This window comes from Atta colombica, unplaced genomic scaffold (assembly GCF_001594045.1).
Source record: "Atta colombica isolate Treedump-2 unplaced genomic scaffold, Acol1.0 scaffold27, whole genome shotgun sequence".
NCBI classification, from domain to species: domain Eukaryota; kingdom Metazoa; phylum Arthropoda; class Insecta; order Hymenoptera; family Formicidae; genus Atta; species Atta colombica.
The window spans coordinates 1,925,943-1,946,759 of NW_017259370.1; the positions used below are offsets into that span (position 1 = coordinate 1,925,943).

At 34.4% G+C, this 20,817-nt stretch overlaps 1 protein-coding gene across 1 annotated transcript in view; it reads right to left on the reverse strand.

The window, feature by feature from the left end:
• Positions 1 to 20,817, reverse strand: part of LOC108689542 (protein pangolin, isoforms A/H/I/S) — a 201,074-nt gene that overhangs the window by 162,708 nt on the left and 17,549 nt on the right. Inside the window, exon 3 of the mRNA XM_018196339.1 lies at positions 6,242 to 6,345. Coding sequence (XP_018051828.1) covers positions 6,242 to 6,345 — 104 coding nt within the window. The remainder of the gene's footprint in view (positions 1 to 6,241; positions 6,346 to 20,817) is intronic.

Genomic DNA, 20,817 nt, shown 5'->3' on the forward strand with positions numbered 1-20,817 from the left:
TTATTTATAAATAAAAATGATGTTAGGAAATTTAAAAAAATTAAATGATGATGTTTCAAAAATGCCTGATTTAACATGATGGTTTATCATAGACTGTAAGTGTATACCAATAAAGTCATTTTGAAAAGAAAACATATAAAATATTACTAACTTTCAATGATACATACAAATTAGTACAAATTCAGTTGTGTTAATTTTTGCCCTTGAGTTATTTTTTTATAGTTTTACCACTTAAATTAAATTAGCAGTGCCACTGTTTTCTTGGAAATGACATAATATAGAATTATTTTTGATAGTAAATTCAATCATATTGATTTCTAATATTATTTTTCTTCCTTTCTTTTTAATTTTATTTTGAATTAGTTCTGCCTGCTTAATATTAAGCAGAGCGATTTTTTTTCGAAATGGTACAAAGTTATCATTAATGGTACAATTTTAGTACAAAATGAGTACTAAAAATTCCGCTAAGTCCGATTTGATTCTGTTGATGTAATCTTGCTAGCTTTTTATAGAGCTATAACTTTTTTTTCTCATAAGAGAAATTCGATGTTCTATCTATACAAAACGGAGATTTGAGAGATTAGATTTCGTGCATTTTTTACCACATCATAATCATGGCAAAAACCAATAATTTTTTTAGTGCGGTTAATGATTGATCTATTACTCTTACTCTTATCAAGCTAAGAAAATTCAAAAACATTAATCATAATTTTACTCTGTAAAGTGAAATACTTTGAAATAAACGCACCACGTTCGCTTCGAGAGCTACGTGTTTTAATGTAAGGTTTTAAATTTCATGTGTATATAAGCACAGATCTATCGAGATCTTGAATCTTCACAGAGCCTCTCATCCTCCGCGTCTGCTCTTCTCTTCCACCTCTCTCTTCCTCCCCTTTTTTACTTTTCGTTTTCCCAAAACTACGCTCCGTTACGTCCGTTATTTTCGAGAACTTTGAATCGCATTCTTTTTAATTGATGGGACGCGTTTCGTTGCGCACGAACGTACAAACTCGTGTATTTTTTGTTTCTTCTCTATATATTCCTCTTCGATAGTCGAACAGCTTTTTCTACGGCGTTTTTCGACATTTCGTGTAAATTCCAGCAACATCATTCCTTTGTCATGGCAGTAACTACCGTCGGCAGGGTAGTGTAACGCGATTCTAGTATCCGAGCCAATGTCGTCACGAATCGAATATACGCTCTTTGACAAAAAAAAAAAAAAAGTTATGCACAGGTCTAGACCTGCGCGTAACTTTTTTGTCAAAGAGTGTATAAGAAATAGAAAAGCATTCGGCAGTGTTGCATTGTACGAAAAGCTCACGAATGATGGTCGATTGAATTCCGCCCCGTTAGCGACGAATTGATTTATCGAGGTTCTGGACGAGACGACTGATCGCGCGTGAATTATCCAATTTCTATTTCTCGCGCGATCTCTTATCGTGAAAGTCTCGGCTTTCGAGAAACGATCATTTGATATATATATTCTTTAACGCGAAAGAAATTATCCTGGTTCTTAAAACTCTTTATATTCTACAAAGTGCGGCAACGAGATGCACGCGAATTGTTTAGCAAATCGTTTTCACGCCGAGTCGCAATCGATGAGAATCGCGCAAGAAACGTGGGACATGATCGTCTTCAGAACTACTTAACAGTCCCACGAAACGATCGATTCCGTAGTCGACACTTTGCGAAGAAACGCGTGCACGTGGTGGAGATAGAGAGCGCGTGTGTGTCCCGACATTCCGGTGAAATGCGTTTAAACCGCCGCGACGAATCGTTAACGGGCTTCTAATCGCCGCGCATTACTGAGGTAGCACCTTCGAGTAACGATCGGACGAACTCGGAATAATTATTACGCTTTTCTCACCGAGGAGGTCAAGCGAGATTGGCAATATTCATTGGCGAGCGCTACACGTGTCTTGACATGCATAACATATTTTAAACGTAGAAATTATTTCTCTGGCGACTAAATGTTATTCTAATGCATTGAGAGGAATGTTTGATATATATGAATAACACGGAAAAAATAGTATAATTGGCCTATACAGAAATCTGATGATGCCAACTAGATTAAATAGTACAATATGGAACAACTATTTACGTGGTTGCTTGAACCACAGTACAATGGTTAGGTTAGGTTAACTTATGTTACAGCAATGATGGCATATATACATTTTTGTAAGCGTGGTGAGTCGCTTTTGCTTTTTAAAATTGCAACTTAATTTATAACAATTCTTGATGTAACAAGAAATTAATTCTTATTAATTTAATTTTTATTTATTAAATACATCATGCTTTATAATATCACGATTGACGCAATTATATAGATATATAACCTATCCATAGTAAATGATCCAACCAAGTTTGGTTGTCACAGCCAGATCGTGCCTAACTACAATGTAGTTGACACATCAAGGTAAATAAATCGATCATACACATACATTCTTATCACATAAAGATAACTAGGATGATGTATCTACATTGCTCACAATTAAATATTTTTAGTTATGTGAACAATATCTTTTTTTTCGTGAAGGTTTGTTAATGTCGTAAAAATTATTTATACAAATAAAAAGAGAAATAAATAGAGCTACAAGCCATATGACATTAAAAATTATTTATTAATACGTGACTAATTAAATCATTGGTTATTACGCCAATATTAATTAAAAATGTCACCATAATGACATAATGGCCATGACATAATGAGAAATGCACGAGGCTGGTCTCTAACCTTCCCCGCTTTGTAGAAGTAGAATCAAATTTTTGTCTTTATACGAGATACGCCATCTCTGAGAGCCTTGCGAAATATTCATCATTCTGCCATAATAGATTATTTTGTTGAAATTACCAAACGAAAACTGATTTTATAATTGTAATCTAACTTTATATTACGTATAAAATATGTATAAAGAAATAAAATTGTATTGTTAAATCAAAAGATTTATCAAATTTTGCTTATCTAATGAAAAATATTACCTTCTGCTATTTTAACAAAATTATCCATTAATCGGCTACTTCTGAACAATTCTCTTTTTTTTTACTGTTATTATTATAATTTTTTTCTTATAGTATATTAGAAGTCGCATTTGTAATTATTGCAATAGCAGTAGTTTTTCATATTTAAATTAATTATTTATATACCTTAAAATGTTATGTTTTAATTAATGTACTACAATTGGTGTGAGTTATTATAAATTGCATGACTTTCGAAACGAGCAAATAGATAAATAATTGCAAGCCCCATGCAATATGTTAGATCTAGTTAGCGCAACTAACGATTCGGAAGTGCTGTTTGCCGTGAGATTTCGAGCGAGACTCGCTTCGCGCCCCATACCCGTGTCGGAGCGGAGGTAAGCGTACGAGAGAGAGTTCGCCGAGACACGCTCGTTGTCGGAAATAACGACATAATGACATGGTAGAGGATGAGTGCCCCAGGTAGGTAAATCCAAGACTCCAAGACGCAGGCACGGCACAACCAGAGAGAAAGAGAAAGAAAGAGCGGGAGGGACAGGGAGGGAGAGAAAACCGGGATATATCCAGCGAGCAAGAGAAGAGGAATGAGGAGGAGGTGGGATCATCGGCGTGTCTCGGTAGTATCCCTGACCATCGCCGGTGGTTCATCAACTCCGAGGAGTTGAAGAGACCTTAATAGGCTCTCCCGCTAGAGCCTGGACCATGTCATGCACCCTTTTACCTCGCGTCTCGACCTGATTTCGCACGTGATTCTCGCTGCTGAACTGTCAGTTGCGATTCGACCGGATTTATTAATCAGCGTACGCCCCGAATTTGCATAATGAAAATAAAAAATGCACTCGTGTATACATATTCAGGTAAAGACTCGAGAAACAGATATCATTCTGATGAATTCAAATGTCGAGGCTCGTAGATATGTATACATGTAAGTTACATTTTTGCATCAGGCGCGAAAAGATCAATTTTACTAAAAATTTAGCAGATTTGAAAATAATTTTGTCAAACTATCAAAATAATGATGTACACTCAAATATGTGTTTAATTTTAAGATATTAATGTTTTATTCTTGTCTCCGTTTTTTAAACACTTCAAGATGTCACGGTGTAGAAATCTCAATAAATAATGAGCAATGCTACAAAAAGTTTTGACATTCCAACAACTAGTTTGAGTGCCTTACATAATTATTTTGATAGTCCAATAAAATTTTCAGGTCATATGTAACTAATTAAATTTTAAATACTTTAGCAAAACCATTCTTTCCGAGATTAGAATTCAATCTACATAATCAAAGATTGAAAATTAAACTTAACCAAATTGATATTGATATCATTTTTATTAAAACTGTGATATTTGCAATTGTAAAATCATATAATACCAACGTGCTTTCTTTCCACAAAATGTGTAATTGTCTTCACTCTCATTCTCTATAAACGTGCCGATTGCGATATTCTGTCATTTCTCTAATTATTGACCTTTGATAGACGCGTGGACCACGCGCAATCGCAATAACTTTAATAGCGCTTTATCGCGTTAACGACCGGTATAAATCGCCAGCGGATATATATTGATACAACGCGAAATTCCATGGTAAATGAAACAACGGCGAAATTGAGTGGTCAACGCGCCGACGCACATTACCGCGATAATTCCCAATAATTTATCATCGCCGCGCGTTGCGCGTCGCACACCCCGCGCCATGTAATCGTCAGAGTCGCCGTTACATCCGCCGCCGCATTTCGAACGTCATGAAGAATTGAACGACGTCGCGCGCGGTTTGCGTCGCGATGTTTATCAGCCGTAAAGAATCGACGAGACTGCTCTTCTCTCTTAATGGGTTCACGCGCCGTGGAATAGCGCACAAAGCGCAACGCGGCCCGCGAGAGATCGCAACGCCGGCCGCACGCGTCACGCTCTCTTTAACATCGAATCGGCCCAATTTTGTCCACTATTTAGCGACGCCATGCTTCGCCGCAGTCGAATTAGCCGAATCCGCAGAAGCACGCTCGCATCGATAACCGCGTTTCGCGGCTCAATCCTTCCGCATATTGTATTTCTTTCATACTCTCTAAATCTATATCAGTGGATAATCACTGATATCAGTGTAAAGTATGTCACTGATAATCAGTGAATGAAATGTGAGATCTCTAACCTAGCTAATCTTTATTATATTGTCTAACTAATTTTGTTTTAATGTACACAAATTCGAATGTGGTATTGGAAGAATGAAATTAACGTGCAAACATCAGTATTTTAGTTATGTAATATTTAAACATTTTTTCTTTTTTAGTTGAATTTCACTGATCATCCAATGCCAAGAATGATCCATCCCTTAGTGACTATCCATTGATTCAGAGAGTATATGAGTATAATAAAAACATTATACGAAAAGAATGGCTTTCAAAATTGAGCTAGATCTAAAAATAATTTTGTTAGATCATCAAAATAAAAACTGATTCAGGCTGATCGCTAGAATGTGAAAACTTATTGCTCGTATCATGCGTAAGTTTCCTGCATAATGACAGTCCAACAACATTATTTTCAGAGCCTTATATATCTATCTAAATTTTTAAATAGGTACTTCAACAAAATTATTTTCTTTTCCTGTGTATGAAAGATTAATCCTTTATTTTTATCATTTTCTCATAATTATTCTATACATTTTCGATGACTTGAGAAGACGACATGAGCCTCTGATACTCACTCTCTGAAAGCAAATTATAAAGTTGCACGCGTAAAAGTGAGAAAGAAAAAGAGAGAGAAAATATACACGTGTGCGAGCGGAGCTGTAAATATAAATCGTGAATCCAATTTGCGGACACCATAAATCAATAGCGTGATCACGATCTGGCTAGGAAGGCATGAAACAGTCTGACAGAGTCAGATCAGGTCCAGACAAAAGACGCGGTTACGGACGCATCGCTGTCGAGAACAAGAGTAACGACGCGATGGTCAATTAATGTTCGAGGCATGCCAAATTTTAAATGAAAATAAATCTACAGTGAGAAAAAAAATTTGACTAAATTAATTTAGTTCGTCTTTATTTCTTTCGATGAAGAATATATATATGTGTGTGTGTGTGTGTGTGTGTGTGTGTGTGTGTGTGTGTGTGTGTAAATTAAAAACAGTATATTTAACTTAAATACATACATTCTTCAAAAAAAGACGAAAAAAACAGAGACAATTAAAATAATATAGTTAAATAAATAATTAATTTACTTAAATGAACCATTTTTTTTCTCAGTTAGAAAAGTGTAATCGAACTCACCATAGAAACGGGGATAGGTCCTCCGGCTCCGTTGGGATACGGATATGGCGAGACGAGGTAGCCCATATTGAACGAGGAGGTATGTGGTGTCGGATCCACCTTTCCTGTTTTGGAAACAAACGAAGGTATGATTATAATCGTAGATCTTTCTAATAACTATTATATGTCGAGAATTAAGTAACACTTATTGTAATATATTCTTTTACTTTCCGTGCGTTTTAATAAACGAATTTCAATAAAATATTATAAAATAATTACATTTATAAAATAAGTATTGTAATATAATCCACATTTACGGTCAAAAATAATATTCTTCTTAATTACAAAAAAACTTTAATCGCACTTTTTTACTTTTTGTATAAAAAAATTAAAATAATCGAACTCTGAAAAATGTATGACAGTAATGTTGTCATACAATATTTATATCAATTAAACAGTATCGTACGGATCATAGATTGCTACAGATTAGTCAGACGTTAAACAGACCGCAGACGAAGAAATATTTTTTTAAATGGCAGCCTGCACGCGAACTAAATTGTAGAAAGTAAAAAGGAGTTCCTTAAGAAAGACCGACAGCCAAATAGTTGTACGACAATTTGGGGTTCGTGCAACACTGGCCTTAATTATATGTTCCCTATACAAATCGCTTTTGTTTTTCTTTTACATGACAGTTTGCCGAAAAGTATAAGATTATGTGGTATTTATTTTATCTAGGTTTTTTTATTTTGACCTCCCAATTTGCACCTGCTCAATTTTCTTACACATATAACACATTTTTCGCAACTTTATATAAAAATATTCAAAATGTAATTAAAAATATATTTACTGAAATCAATAGTCCTTTGTTTTTATTCAATTTTAAAAATATATTTTTTGACGTAATATAAAATCTAAAGTGCAATCATTTATTGCGTGTCAGCTCCATTAATAACTTCGTTTAAAGTCGTTGGAGGTGTCGCAATTTCATGTAATGTCGCATTTTAATCGAGTTAATAACATTCGCTTGATCCGCGTGGCAAATATAATTTTTTTCCACCCTAAACGTCCGTATAAATATTATATCTGCATTAAAACCAGTCTTGGCTTAATAGGATTCAACGTCGTTCGCGTAGAGAAGACCGATCTTGGCGAGCATGCCATGTCTTGGCGAAAACCTGCTCCAAAGATTCAGAGGCGATATCAATCGTCTATCGTTACGACTAATCCTTAAGACGAGAGATGGATGCTGCGGTCGGAGAACCTCCTTTTGAGCTTATCCTTCCGCAAAACTGAATCGTCGTCCTAAACGACAGAGAAATACACACAAAGAATTCATTCCACGATCATCCTGATCATCCTGGAGCTGCGTGTTTCTGTATAAGATCGTCTCCATAATCAAAACGAATTCCGTCCTTGCCAAATTCTTTTGTTCATTTCGTGAAACTCGATTGTTTCGACTGAACCGAAGTAAATATAATCTATTCGAACCAATAGCGATTGTCTGCTGATCTTGCCAGCGAATACAAGATTTAAGGTCGCAGCACAGACTTTTGCATAAGACTTAGACCACAATCTTGCTTTAAGAGTAAACAGTAAAACCGAAAGAAATTGATTAATCACAGTCGATTATTTGTCTCATAATCGATTGTGATTGATCAATTTCTTATCTTAAAGTAAAGGGATCTAATATTGCACAACGCATAAGACATAAAAGAATCAACCAATCAGAATCTTTCATTTCATATTCTAATTTATTCTCTTGTATGCCTTATACGTGATGCAGCATTAGACTGCAACTTAGTCCAAAATTTTATTTTAAGGTAAGAAATTGATCAATCGATTATGAGAAAAAATAATCAACTGCGATTGATCGTCATACAAAAGTTATGCAAAAATCTACGGCCTTTAAGATTTTCGTCGCATAAATTTTATTGTCAAGAAGCATCTTTAAGCAGTTAATGAGAGTCGTACAAATACTCGTAAACTTTACAGATATAATAGAATCATGTTCTCTTTCTTTCAATGATATTTGCGAAGCTGAAATTACTGCGCAAAAATTTCAATGAATATGCGGAAAGTAAGATTCTCTTTTGTGCAATGCTTGATACTACAAACATTCCGAAAAATTAATTGATATTCTACTTCCATTCTCCATAATTAATAAAAACGAGTATCATTGAATCACGTTAAAAAATATTTTCATATCAAAAATATTTAAATATATTTATTTCAAAATATAATACATGATGAGTATGAGAGTCAGTGCTTGCACAAAAATGTTATTCAAAAGACACTTTAATTATTGTATTAGATTCAGAAATACATATATTCGTACGCGTTTCGACTTGCTTTCAAGTTTTCATTTTTTTCAATATTTTTTTTATTCCATTGAGAAGACTCGAAGTTGCAAGTTAAAACGCGAATGGATATCATACTTCCAAATCTAATAACAATTGAAGTGTTTTCAGAACATTTTTGTGCACTACACGTTGTGCACATTTTTCTTAAATTTATTAAAACTGAGGCATCCTATATAATCTTATTGTTTCATTTCTTCTATTAAACATTTATATTTTATGGTTATTATTTTAATTTAAATAGATGATCAATGAATAGGATATATTTAATTAATACTTTGGGGCAACTGGAAAGGCGCTTGTTCGCAGTCGCTCGATCGCTCCAATAACGACCATGAAAGAGTTAATTCTTCGTGCTGGACCTACGCGATCCCGATCGTCGCGAGACGTAGGACCATTGACCTTTCCCTTTGAGTGAAGAGGCACGAGACGCACACAGCACAGCACTCGTTCGTCGTTCCGTAGTTATTAAGACGCGAACGCTTCTGCCGCGTATACGCTTCGATGCAATTCACACGAACGCGCGGACGATTAAATTGTCAGCTACGCGACTCTATAAATAACGCAACGCAGCGCCGCATACCACCGAGTCGAGTCCCGCGATTCTCGTTTTATCAACGCCCGTGAGTCTGCCGATAGAAAGCTCTCGCGAGAGCTGGTTTTATCGAGATTCCCGCAGCGAAACGCTTGACGGATTTTGTGCGAAATTATTGTGGCAGAGAGAGAGAGAGAGAGAGAGAGAGAGAGAGAGAGAGAGAACTGTTTCAATATCAAGCGTTAGAAAATCAAAGTAATAACAAAAAGATAAGATCATGTGAGCCAACACAAGATCTATTAATGAAAATACTCGTTATCGGGTAACTCCGGCAAATACGCCGCAAAACTCAGAAAAAATAGGAGTGAGAATAATTTTCCCGCAACTACTCTGTTACATGTCTTTAAGTTATATTAATATTGTGTTATGATTTTAGTTTCTTCCTGTTAATATTAATAAAATTATTATTGAATCGATTTCTCACTATAATAAGTAATGCCATTATAAATTATAATCTACATAAAATGATCACTGTAGGGCGTATAAAAGACACTTAGTGGTTTCATGATACACATGTGTAGTGGAATATTAAGCATGTTATGCATAACAAAATACAAGTGCTTTGCTTTCGTATTCTTTGTTTAGCTTGTTGTCTTGTATGTCCTATTTGTTTGGGATATATGGCATTTTTAACGAGCAAGATTTATGCCCAAAGTTTACAAAGTGCGCAGATTGAATACAGTGCACTAAATGCAATAAACGCATTATATAAAATATATAATACCTTATGTCATAACACTTGTAATGTAGGAAGATTGTAATTATTATTTATTATTTCATATACATTACATATTTATCATTCTTATTCTTTAATAGAACTTTATAAACACATTTTATAAGTTATTGTGCCATTTTACGTCTTATTTATATGCATTATTTGTAAATTTTTCATGAACCATACATACCTTCTCTCCCCTATGAGTACCCATATAATCCCAACCCTATGTGATGTATAGCAAAAATGTAAAGATTTCAAAAAGTTTATTTTTTAATATGAAAAATAAATATTTCGGATTTTAATATTTTTTTCATAGTAATTTTTTACTGATATAGTTCGTTTGTTTTAAACATAGTAAATGACTAAACATAGTAAACTTAATAAATTAAGTTTTTGATAGGCGCGGATTTTATTATTTATATACCGGATTTTATCTTCGTTCTTTAATATATAATAACAAAAAAAATCCTTATATTACATCATCGTCAGTATTTAAAAATCACAATTACAAATTAATTCTCTCTAAATATAAAAAGTCAATTTGTCAAACAATATGTGCAGTGGCTACAAATATCTCGCTTACACGACATTTGTCGAATTTGATTACGGTATTAATCTAAATCGCTTTTAAATTCAGATTATCCTGTCATCTTCGGGACATTAACATCTTCGAATCCAAATCGAATGCGACCGCAATATCAAAGTACAAAGCTGTTAGCGAGTAAAATAATAAACACTTGGAGTTTAAGAAATGAATGGCGTAACACAATTATATATCGTTGCAGATTCTTAGAGATAAAAGATGCACCATCGGTCGCATTCGATTTCGCCGTCTCGGAAGGAACCGTATAAAGGCGTGCAAATGGGAACTGCTTGTCTAGCGTTTAGCTATAATTTCAGTCACGTTCCTCTCGCATTCACTCGCTACTGCCGAATGCATATCCTGGGCGCACATGTGCGCCACACTCGCGTCCAAAGTTTATTACAGTTCGTCTCTCCTTTCCCTTCCACTCGTCCCACCCTTTCCATCATGATCGGCGCGACGCGTCTCCTCCCTCGGCCGCCACGCCATGGCACGGCACGGCGCGTTCTATCGGCCTTCCAACCGGCGCTACACCAATTCAAAGTTCGTGCACTCGATCTCTCTCTCTCTCTCTCTCTCCCTCCTCGTTTTCCATCCTCCTTTCGTCCTTCTCTCTTTCGCTCCTCTCCCGCGGGTTTGTTTACTTCGCAGTCTTGTTGGAATAATACCCCGGCAAGGTAATTATAGATACCCGGAGCCGCACAATGCGACTCCGACACACGTTTACAACTGAAGACACACACCCGTGAATATTTCTCGGTACTGATATACACGTGGCGGCAGTTGACAATGAAAATCTTGACACCCGATATGAACACCCACCTCGACTTCTTTCTTCAGCGAGCAAATAGGATCCGTCTTAATCAAAAATCATACATTCTCTATCATGTAACGCAATTCGTGCAAATGTTTTATTCATTTAATAATGCGAAAAATTTCCATTAAATCTTATAATATCTAATTTCGAAAAAATTTAATTTGAAATTATATTAAAAGATAAAATTCAATTAACTTAATTTCCATACTTAATAAGGAAATAATTCCATAGGACGTTAAATTTGTTTTCTCTCAACACTTCCTGCTCATATAGAAGAAACATTTTTTTTATTCATAACATCTAAAATACTTAAGTATCACACATGAATTTCTCGTCAAATCTGTAATACCGATGAGAAAACACGCATGAAAGAATTTGAAGAGAATATTAATTTATGAGAGTACGTAATAAAAGTACGTAATTGTATGGATTCTTGAACAATATTCCAAGTTATCTGTGATTCCGCATCGATGATTCCTAGAAAGGTCCATCAGAACGCAGAAGCCAAAGAGCGGAAGCCGTGAAGAGATTATTACTAGGCTCGGTTTCTCGAAGCGCTCTCGATCCCCCGTCGAGTGCTTGTGGGCATTGTTTATGCCTGAGGATTGTTTTCGTTTGACGAAAAGCAATGAGGTTTTTTTTATCACGCGTATATCTTCGTAAAGAAGAAGATCGATTGAATATTTCGCGTGCGCACTGAGACAAGCTATAATGATGGAGTTTATCGAGAAAACAGAAACCTATAAAAGGGTGAAATTCTATTTCGATATGTAACGTCCCAAATAATGAGATTTCGTATATAAATATTCTTTCAACAGTTGCATAACAATTCGCATTACATAGAAAGCGTGCAGAAGATAAAACAAAAAATGACAAAATATGACATAAAGATAATATATTGTTACTTTATATTAAAATGGGAAAAACAAAAAAAAGAAAGCGTACTTGTCTCGCATTATCATTTTGATTCTCGAGAACGAGATCGATAAAAGCTAAACTTGCGTCACCTAATCCGGATGAGAATATGCGGCAATTATGGACTTCTTCCAAATTCGAGCTTCAAATCAGGGTCGGATACGAGCTAAAAAGGACACGGGAGCGAAAGAGCGTGTTGTTAATGCTATTACAGACGAGCTTGTGTATACAGCTTGTTGTCGGTTGGTAAATTACTATAATTGTGAAGTTCCGGCGATTTTTAGATTAGCTCTGGTCCATCAACGGTATACCTATACCGACCTACCGACACTGTCCAGCGATTCTCAACTCGATAAATTCATATGAAATAAATCATATTGTATATAAAAATTGAACATTAAATGTCGTTTGAGTTTCTCACATTGCGCTTATATTAATTTTTTTTATTTTATAAAATGAAATAAATATATAAGAAGTTCTTATCTTATAATACAAATTTGATTTAAATTATAAATATAATTTCAAGAGATCCAAAAAACAAATACAAAATGTGTGAGTCCTTAAAAGACTTACAAAAAGTATAAGATAATAAAGACAATCTCGAAAGGAAACACCTCGGGAAACACAGATATTCGATTGAAATCGTGCGAAGATCGTGTCATATGATACGATGCAAACGTAGTCTTTCTCAATTAATTAATGTAGCTGATTAAATCAAATTAAAAACATACCGTGCAACCTGACAATTAACCCAAATTAATGGCGCCAATAATGCGAGTCTGTCATTATATAATAGCATCGCGCTCGGTAAGAAATCATACAATTACAATATTTTTAGTCACCGACAAATTCGGTCGAATTTTAAATTAAACTTTTACGAACAATTACTAAAAATTAATTTCATGTTTATGTCAATATTTTTTAATTTATATTATGTGTGTGTGTGTGTGTGTGTGTGTGTGTGTGTGTGTGTGTGTGTATGCACGCAGATTTATAAATAAAAGCTATATTTCGTATCTCGAAAGAAGTGAACAATTTATTGTGAAAGAAAAAGAGAAAAAGATTACTGTAATCACATATATACATCCGTGACGATGAAAAAAGAATGTTTTCACAGATAAATCCATTCCTGGCGATTCTTAAGAACCAGACTCCATTGCTTTGCGTCAGTTAAAATTCTTGCCTATGTCTTTCAAACATGTTTTGTGACTTTTGATCGGCAGGGGGTCTTATCTTCTCTCTCTCTCTCTCTCTCTCTCTCTCTCTCTCTCTCTCTCTCTCTCTCTTTCAGTTAGATAATAAAGAAGAAAAACTACGGGTCTATATGTATATATATATATATATATAAGATATTTAACTTTTATTGGACGGGAAAGTCTGTAATGGCATGAAAAGCGTCATATTTTGTGGTAAGAAATACAACAAGAGATAATTATAATAAATCTTATTAAAGAAAAAAGTAATTTGAAATATATCTTCGCATGTTCTTGAAAATTTTGTGTAGTAAGAATTCATGTTTTAGTCACGATTGTGCACTTCTAATAAATTCTTTCACTGTCCATAGAATAGACGTATTGAACTTCTTTGTGAGCTACTTAAATTCTATTGTAAAAATAATTCACAACAAAATGTGAATTTTGTATCTTGACACTTTTTTTAATCTAAATGCACCGAGAGAAAAATGTACATGTAATTTTAATAAATTGTTTGATTAGTGCTAATATAATAATTAATTATGGAAAATAAATATTTTAACAAAATAAATATTTGAAATAAAAAAAAATATAATATCCAAGTAATAATAAATTAATAATTCTTGCACCAAATAAATGTATGTTTACATGCAAAGATTCAACTACAAAGTATTATTCAAACAAAAATATTAAAATTTAGTATATTCTTTCTGTGTGTGTGTGTATATATATATATATATATATATATATATCTCTTCTTCCATTCGTGTGATTTTAAAGGAATTTCTTTTAGATATCATGTTGAGTTGATAAAAAATGGTACTAAATTTTTGAGATAATGAAAGAAAATCGATATTAAAAAATGTATTTTTGTAGAAAAACAACACATTTGTAGGTTATTTGCTAATATAGAAAAGCATCATAAATTTTGATTAAATTTATACTATAAAGTTACAAGTATCCAAAGTTCGAAAACTCCTGATATACCTAATTTTAAAAAATACATTATAATCGAAAGTATAAGGAAAAGTTACAGAAATTGCATATTCATATAGTATATTTTAATTGTTGTTCTAATACAAAATTAAAAAAAAGAAAAGGTGTTACTGCCTAGAAAATATGTCATTTTTTTTACTGTAATATAGAATATCTTATTAGGAAAAAAAAATCTAATAAATTTCAATTTTATTAATAAATTTTATTAATAAATTTACATGTGTATTGTTTATTATGTATTGAGGCAGTTTTTCGATAAATTAATGTATGTTAAAGACTACTGTAAAAGTTAATATTTTAATAATTACTATTAGAGCTAATAATAATAAACAGAACTAAAAGATGTAAAATTAAAATTTTATCGCTTTTCAAGAAATGCGATTATTAAAAATTTTTAACGTATGAAGTATTTTTCCATAAAGTATAACCGAAATACCAAAAAATTTATGTTGGCATGTATTTGACGACCCTCGATGCGGGAGCTCAGAAACTAGGGACCAATAAAAATACTGAGAAATTTAGACTCCCAGCGGTTTTGTAAAATAAGTGTTGCATCTATTGTTACAGCACGTTTCTTGACATCAATAACTTTTTACAAGATTTATTAAATTTTGTATTATCGATATTAACAAAGAATTATACTACTATACTAGAAGACACGATGCAAAACAATAGAAATTATTCTTAACAAAGATGGAAAATATGTATGAAGTATAATTTAATTGTTTTTACAAATTTTAATTTTGCTTTGTTTTTTTAATTACAATATATATTCTATTATAATATTTAAGCATTTATGATGTATAATTTGAATTATTATTTGAAGATATAATTGATGAAATATACGAATTTAATATCTGATTTTTTTCGTTAATTGTTTTCATCTCTTCTGATATTCTTGATTACATACTCGAAAATACGTATAATAAATTAGAAAAAGAGAGGGAGAGACAAAAAAAGGGGAGACAAAGGGAAAAAGAAAGAGAGAGAGAACAAAACACAATATTTCGTCTCATAAAGGTCACCAAGTAGATGCACCCTCGTAATGGGCCTCAGAGATTCCTGACGGGCCCCGAGGCCAAACCCCACTGTCACGTAGTCGAAGACTACGTAGTTGTTGGTTAGAACTCAGGCGTGCTCAGAAAGATCACGTGCAGGAATCAAAGCAATCAAAAAACTCGTGGAAGTCAATGTGCAATCTGAATTCCGAAGTCGATGAGATCTCTTGGCAAACGAGTTCATAAAGATTATCTCAAATATCAATTACTATACAATATCTAGGCGATCGTACACAATTAATAGAGTTCAACCTAAATACGGAATTTATAATTCTTCAATGTGAAAACATATACTAATACGATTATGATAATGTTACTTTTATATTTCATCAAAAGAAAACAAATTTCAAATTTATCGTATATCTACAGATTTATTTTAAAAATCTGTGTTATTATTATACTTTTATACGTATGTTTTCAACTGTGCTCATCTATTGTTAAGACAGTATTGTAATAAACAGTCAAAATAAGAGAAAAATTAAACTTCTGATAGCAAGTACCAAATTTTGTTATTGTGCATGGTATACGATGTAAACGAAACATTCGGAGGGCGAGTTGACCAGAGGTCAAGTCGGGTCCTCGCTCGCGCCAAGATATGGAAGAGGAGGTGAGAGGAAACAAAATCTTAGTGAGGAGAAGAAAAGAGGCCCCGAGGCGAGACCTACTGCCAGAGGCTTCGGTCAGGCACACGTAGGTAGTTTTGACTCGATGCGGCGCGGTCTGTGGCATGGTAGGACCCGTGCGCGAAGGAAAGGAACAAGAGGAGAAAGACGAAAAGAAGAGGAAGGAGAAAAGACGTGACAGAAGGAAAGAGAAGATCGAGTCTGCCTGTTTGACCGCCGCCTGGCTGGCTGCTCAACCGCTAGTTCTTCGTCTCTCCTCTCTTCTTTCCTTCTCCCTAATTCTTCTCTCTCTCTCTCTCTCACACACACACACACACACACACACACCACACACACACACACGCGCGCGCGCGCGCATACACACAAACTTTCTTCTCTTGCTCGCTCGCCAACTCGTCTCGTCTCGTAACAAGAGACGGCGCGGACAATGGGTGCTGGTACCAGCGCGCCTTTGGCCAAGGCTGCTACACGGCCCTGCTTGGCATAGCCTGGAAACACCATGCTCTTCACCAAAATTGTCGAATAGTGCTGTATTGCCCTTGCTATGTTCACTGCTGCTCTCGTATCTTGATAATAAAAATATTTTACAATATGAATGCATTCGTGCGATTTTTTTTCTACGCGCTTAAGCTTATAAAGTAACCCAATGACTGCTACGTGATCATTCACGTTAATTTATACTTGGTAGCCAAGATCCATGGTTTTTGAATGCGTTAACGAAACTTTGTTTAATGATGATCGATTTATTTTTCTTATCTAATGGAGTCAAAAAGATTAATGAAGGGTACCTTTATTTTGAATGAGTCCTTATCTTGATCGAGATAATAAGTAGCTCGATCATTGCAAAGACTTAGAGCATACTTGTCGCGGACAGAGACACGAGAAAACGAGTCAGTTCTCGTTCACAGTCGAGGTTCTTACGACGGTAATGGGGCGAGATAAAGTCGAGATAAAACCGGGCACGCCTCGAGAAGAAAGCGAGAGTCTGCGATAACCATACGCCAGACGCGCGCGCGCGCGCGCGAGAGAGAGAGAGGCCGTTATTGCCTAGCGATGAGTTTTTAATCGGCCGAGATCTCTTTGGACACTCGACCGATCAAAGAACTACAGAGAAGCATGTTGAGGTTAAGATTTTCCTCTAACATTCGCGGATCCATCGCAAACTCGATTTTGCTCTCCGAGAAACCCCGAAAATTCCATTCGAGACTAGTTTAATCGCCCCCGTAATTTTTTAATAAGCATCAACCGAGAAGTAACTACGAGATTTGTCGAAACACATTAAACTTTTTCAAACAATATTCTATCACATCGTATTTCTTTTTTTTCAAATTTATTTAAGCTCTAATGATAGCAAGAAAAATCTGTAAACTCATACATATCTTTTCATACATACCTAATTTTCACTCTTCTTAGAAAGAATCGTGATTTTGCAGCACATTATTAACGTATAATTTTCAGAACATTTTTCGTTAATATGAAAATTGAAAAGGTTGATTATGATTCATTTTAAAGCAGGAACATTTTGTAATAAAATATTTCAGGCATTGATGATAATTAAACTAACAAAAATCTCTCTACCTGCACACTACCTGTGTACGCAATCTATAGGCTATTCAGGCTCAAGCAAAATACCGTCTGGAATCCTTGTATCGTATTAAGGTAGTATACCACTAGCGGCCAGACCCGATGCGCTTCGACGCCTTGTCGATTGCTTTCCTTCAACAATACGTCTCTTGAATGTAAGCGCATTCTTCGAGATACCGTGCTCACGCAGGTAGTGAGCGATGCAGTTTTGACAGGTTTCGGAAGTGATGGAGGTCGCTGACGAGGACCGATTTCTACGGACCATTATGTTCGTTTCCGAGAAAAAGCGCGCCCACATGGAGAACGAGAAAATATTTATTACTCTCCCAGGTATTTTCTCTCGAACGAATAAACAATTTAAAATAAATATTAACGAATAAATGTTGGCTAAAATATTTTGTATTTGCATTTTGTATTGGCAGTATAAAAATTTAATTGACCCGTCCCCATTTATCGTAAAAATCGACAGTGAATGACACATTCGCGCGAGCGGTAAACATTTTTGTATGATGCAAAACACGGACGAGATGAGGAAAGATGATTCTCGTTTAATCAAACATCAGCGTTAGAACGGGCTCAACGATATTTAAAAAGAAATAAACGAATTCCTCGCTGGAATTCCTGGGACGCGCGCGTGATATTTCAGTCCAACGACCTGCTCCTCCTTCCGGGAAAGCAATATTCCGAAACTTCTCTTCGCATCTGTGGCGTAAACTTGACGCGTGACTTTCGATAGTTTATGCAATTCAAGGTTAATACGAGTAATCCAAAATTTGCAAAAATAAAAAATCACAAATTCACAAATTGCAAAAATAAAAAAATATTAAAAACATCATTCGAATTAATGTTAATGAGTCATTAGTTTCTGTTTTTGTAATAGATGTTTATGAGAAACGTTTGGATCTGCAAAAAGTATACTCGAGCGCGATAGATCCAAGTGACCTAATCCGATTAGCCTTAACTAATCCGACTATCCATCCGGATTTTTGACAGTTCTTTGATGCTTCCTATTCTTTGAAACGAGGCGCGCAAGGTTCCATTTGTAACGAATGTATACAGGAAACGATGGATCTTGATGAGCACACAGTATTCGATAGCAATATAGTTGGTCAAGGATTTATGGCAACATTTTCCATTACGAACTAACGAGCGCGAATATCCATGATAGAATATCGCGACGTGAATATCACACCCTGATAGAAATTTCATGAATTTTTTTAACAGCTGCCGGATAGTTATATTAACTCTATCTAACTGAGAAGTAAATTACTAAGGCCCAGTTGCATCAATGTCACTTTGACTTTAAGCGAGACTTAAAACTCTATTTGTCTCGTTTTAAAGAGATAGAGACAGAGAGTTTTAAGCCTCACTTAAAATCAAAGTAACGTTGATACAATCGAGTCTACGTCTACTTAAAATCCTAATCTAAATGTAACGCTTCGCTTTTATTTTGAATCGATTTACTGAACAAAAACAGAACAATAAATGAATTATGCAATATTTTAATAATAATATTCTATGCAGTATTTTAATAATAATATTCTATTGATATTAGACAATAACTGCAGATGTTTATGTAAATTGCATATATTTTTACCAGGAAAACTGCTTCAGCTATTAAATAAAACTCTATCAAGTTCTTGTCTATTTCTGTTGTTACAACTAATGAGAATACAGTAATACTAGACAGTAATTGAAGTGCTAAAAAATATTTCTATCAGAGATTAATCACAATGAATTTCGCGTTTAATCGTTATATTTCTCTGATACTCTGCCAAAAAATAATTAATTTGTAGTACAATGAAAGTTTTATGAAAAATTAACAATTACTGATATTTCTTACAATTCACATCCGAAATTAAAAATATAATTTTTTAATTATGTTTATAAGTTACAAATTTTGATACTAAAGACAATATTCTTATAGTTAATCTTATCAAATCTTTTATTCCTAAATTTAGTTCCTATATTCTGAAATCTAGTGGGTGTCTAGTCTCATGAGTAATCTTAAAATTCTACCTAAATGTATTGAATAGAAAGAAGGATGTTAAAAAGAGGCCGATTTTTGCTCATAAAAATGTAAATAAAGGAATAGCATTTTTTATAAATTTTGACTTCCTGAATATAATAAAATTATTAAAATTAATATTATTTCTTTTATTTATACTTTTATGGACAAAAATCGGCCTCTTAACATCCTCTTTTCGAGAAAATAAAGTATAAAATCTCTCTCTCTCTCTCTCTCTCTCTCTCTCTCTCTCTCTCTCTCTCTCTAACTATGAATATCGATCTAACTGTAAGCAAAAAACAATTATTTTTGCATCATAACAGTCGACAAACAAATTGTTTGTTTGCGATTTTTTTATATCTGCAATTTTGTCGACATTGTTTTTTTTCTTTTTGGTCTTTTGGCTCATGATTAATAATTTATACAAAACTGGATATTCTGTCGCTCAAATGAGGATACGGCAACGTCGCACACGGCTGTTCATAGCCCTGGCGATGTACCGAGGCCAGGGGCCTACGGCCCTGCGATCTTGGCCTCGGGCTTTGCTGTTGAGGGCCGCGAGATAGAAAGAAAGTGCCCCACCGGGTCCAGAGGATCGCTCGCAATGGTGGGGACAAGGAGACACGCGCGCACCCACTCGTACTTATATACAGGGCGTCTCGGACCAACTGCTGCATCTACTCTAACGACGTAATTTTTCTAGTGCTAAGTAGCGGTGAGAGTAGTCACACTGAGAGAAAGGATTTTGTTAATTTAACAAGCCACTAGTACCTTTAACCGGTAAATACGTGACAACAAATTTTGTTGTTGTGATTGCTGCTAGTCTGTTATACTAACCAATTATTAGTAACAGAAACAAACTATATAGAATCTAATCTATCTTTTGGATAGACTTTAGGCATTTACGTAGATGATCGTAGAGTTTTAAGTCGTAGGAAATCGATTAAGCACAGTCAAATATAGAGAGAATAGTCTAGAATTGGTCAATTTCTTACGATTTGAGACCTTGCACTATCTATGACTTTTATTTATATATATATATATATGTGTGTACAATATATATAAAAATCTAGTATCAATAGATTATTATTAAAGTACTGCATAGAGTATTATTATTAAAGTAAAAATAAAAAATATATATATACATATA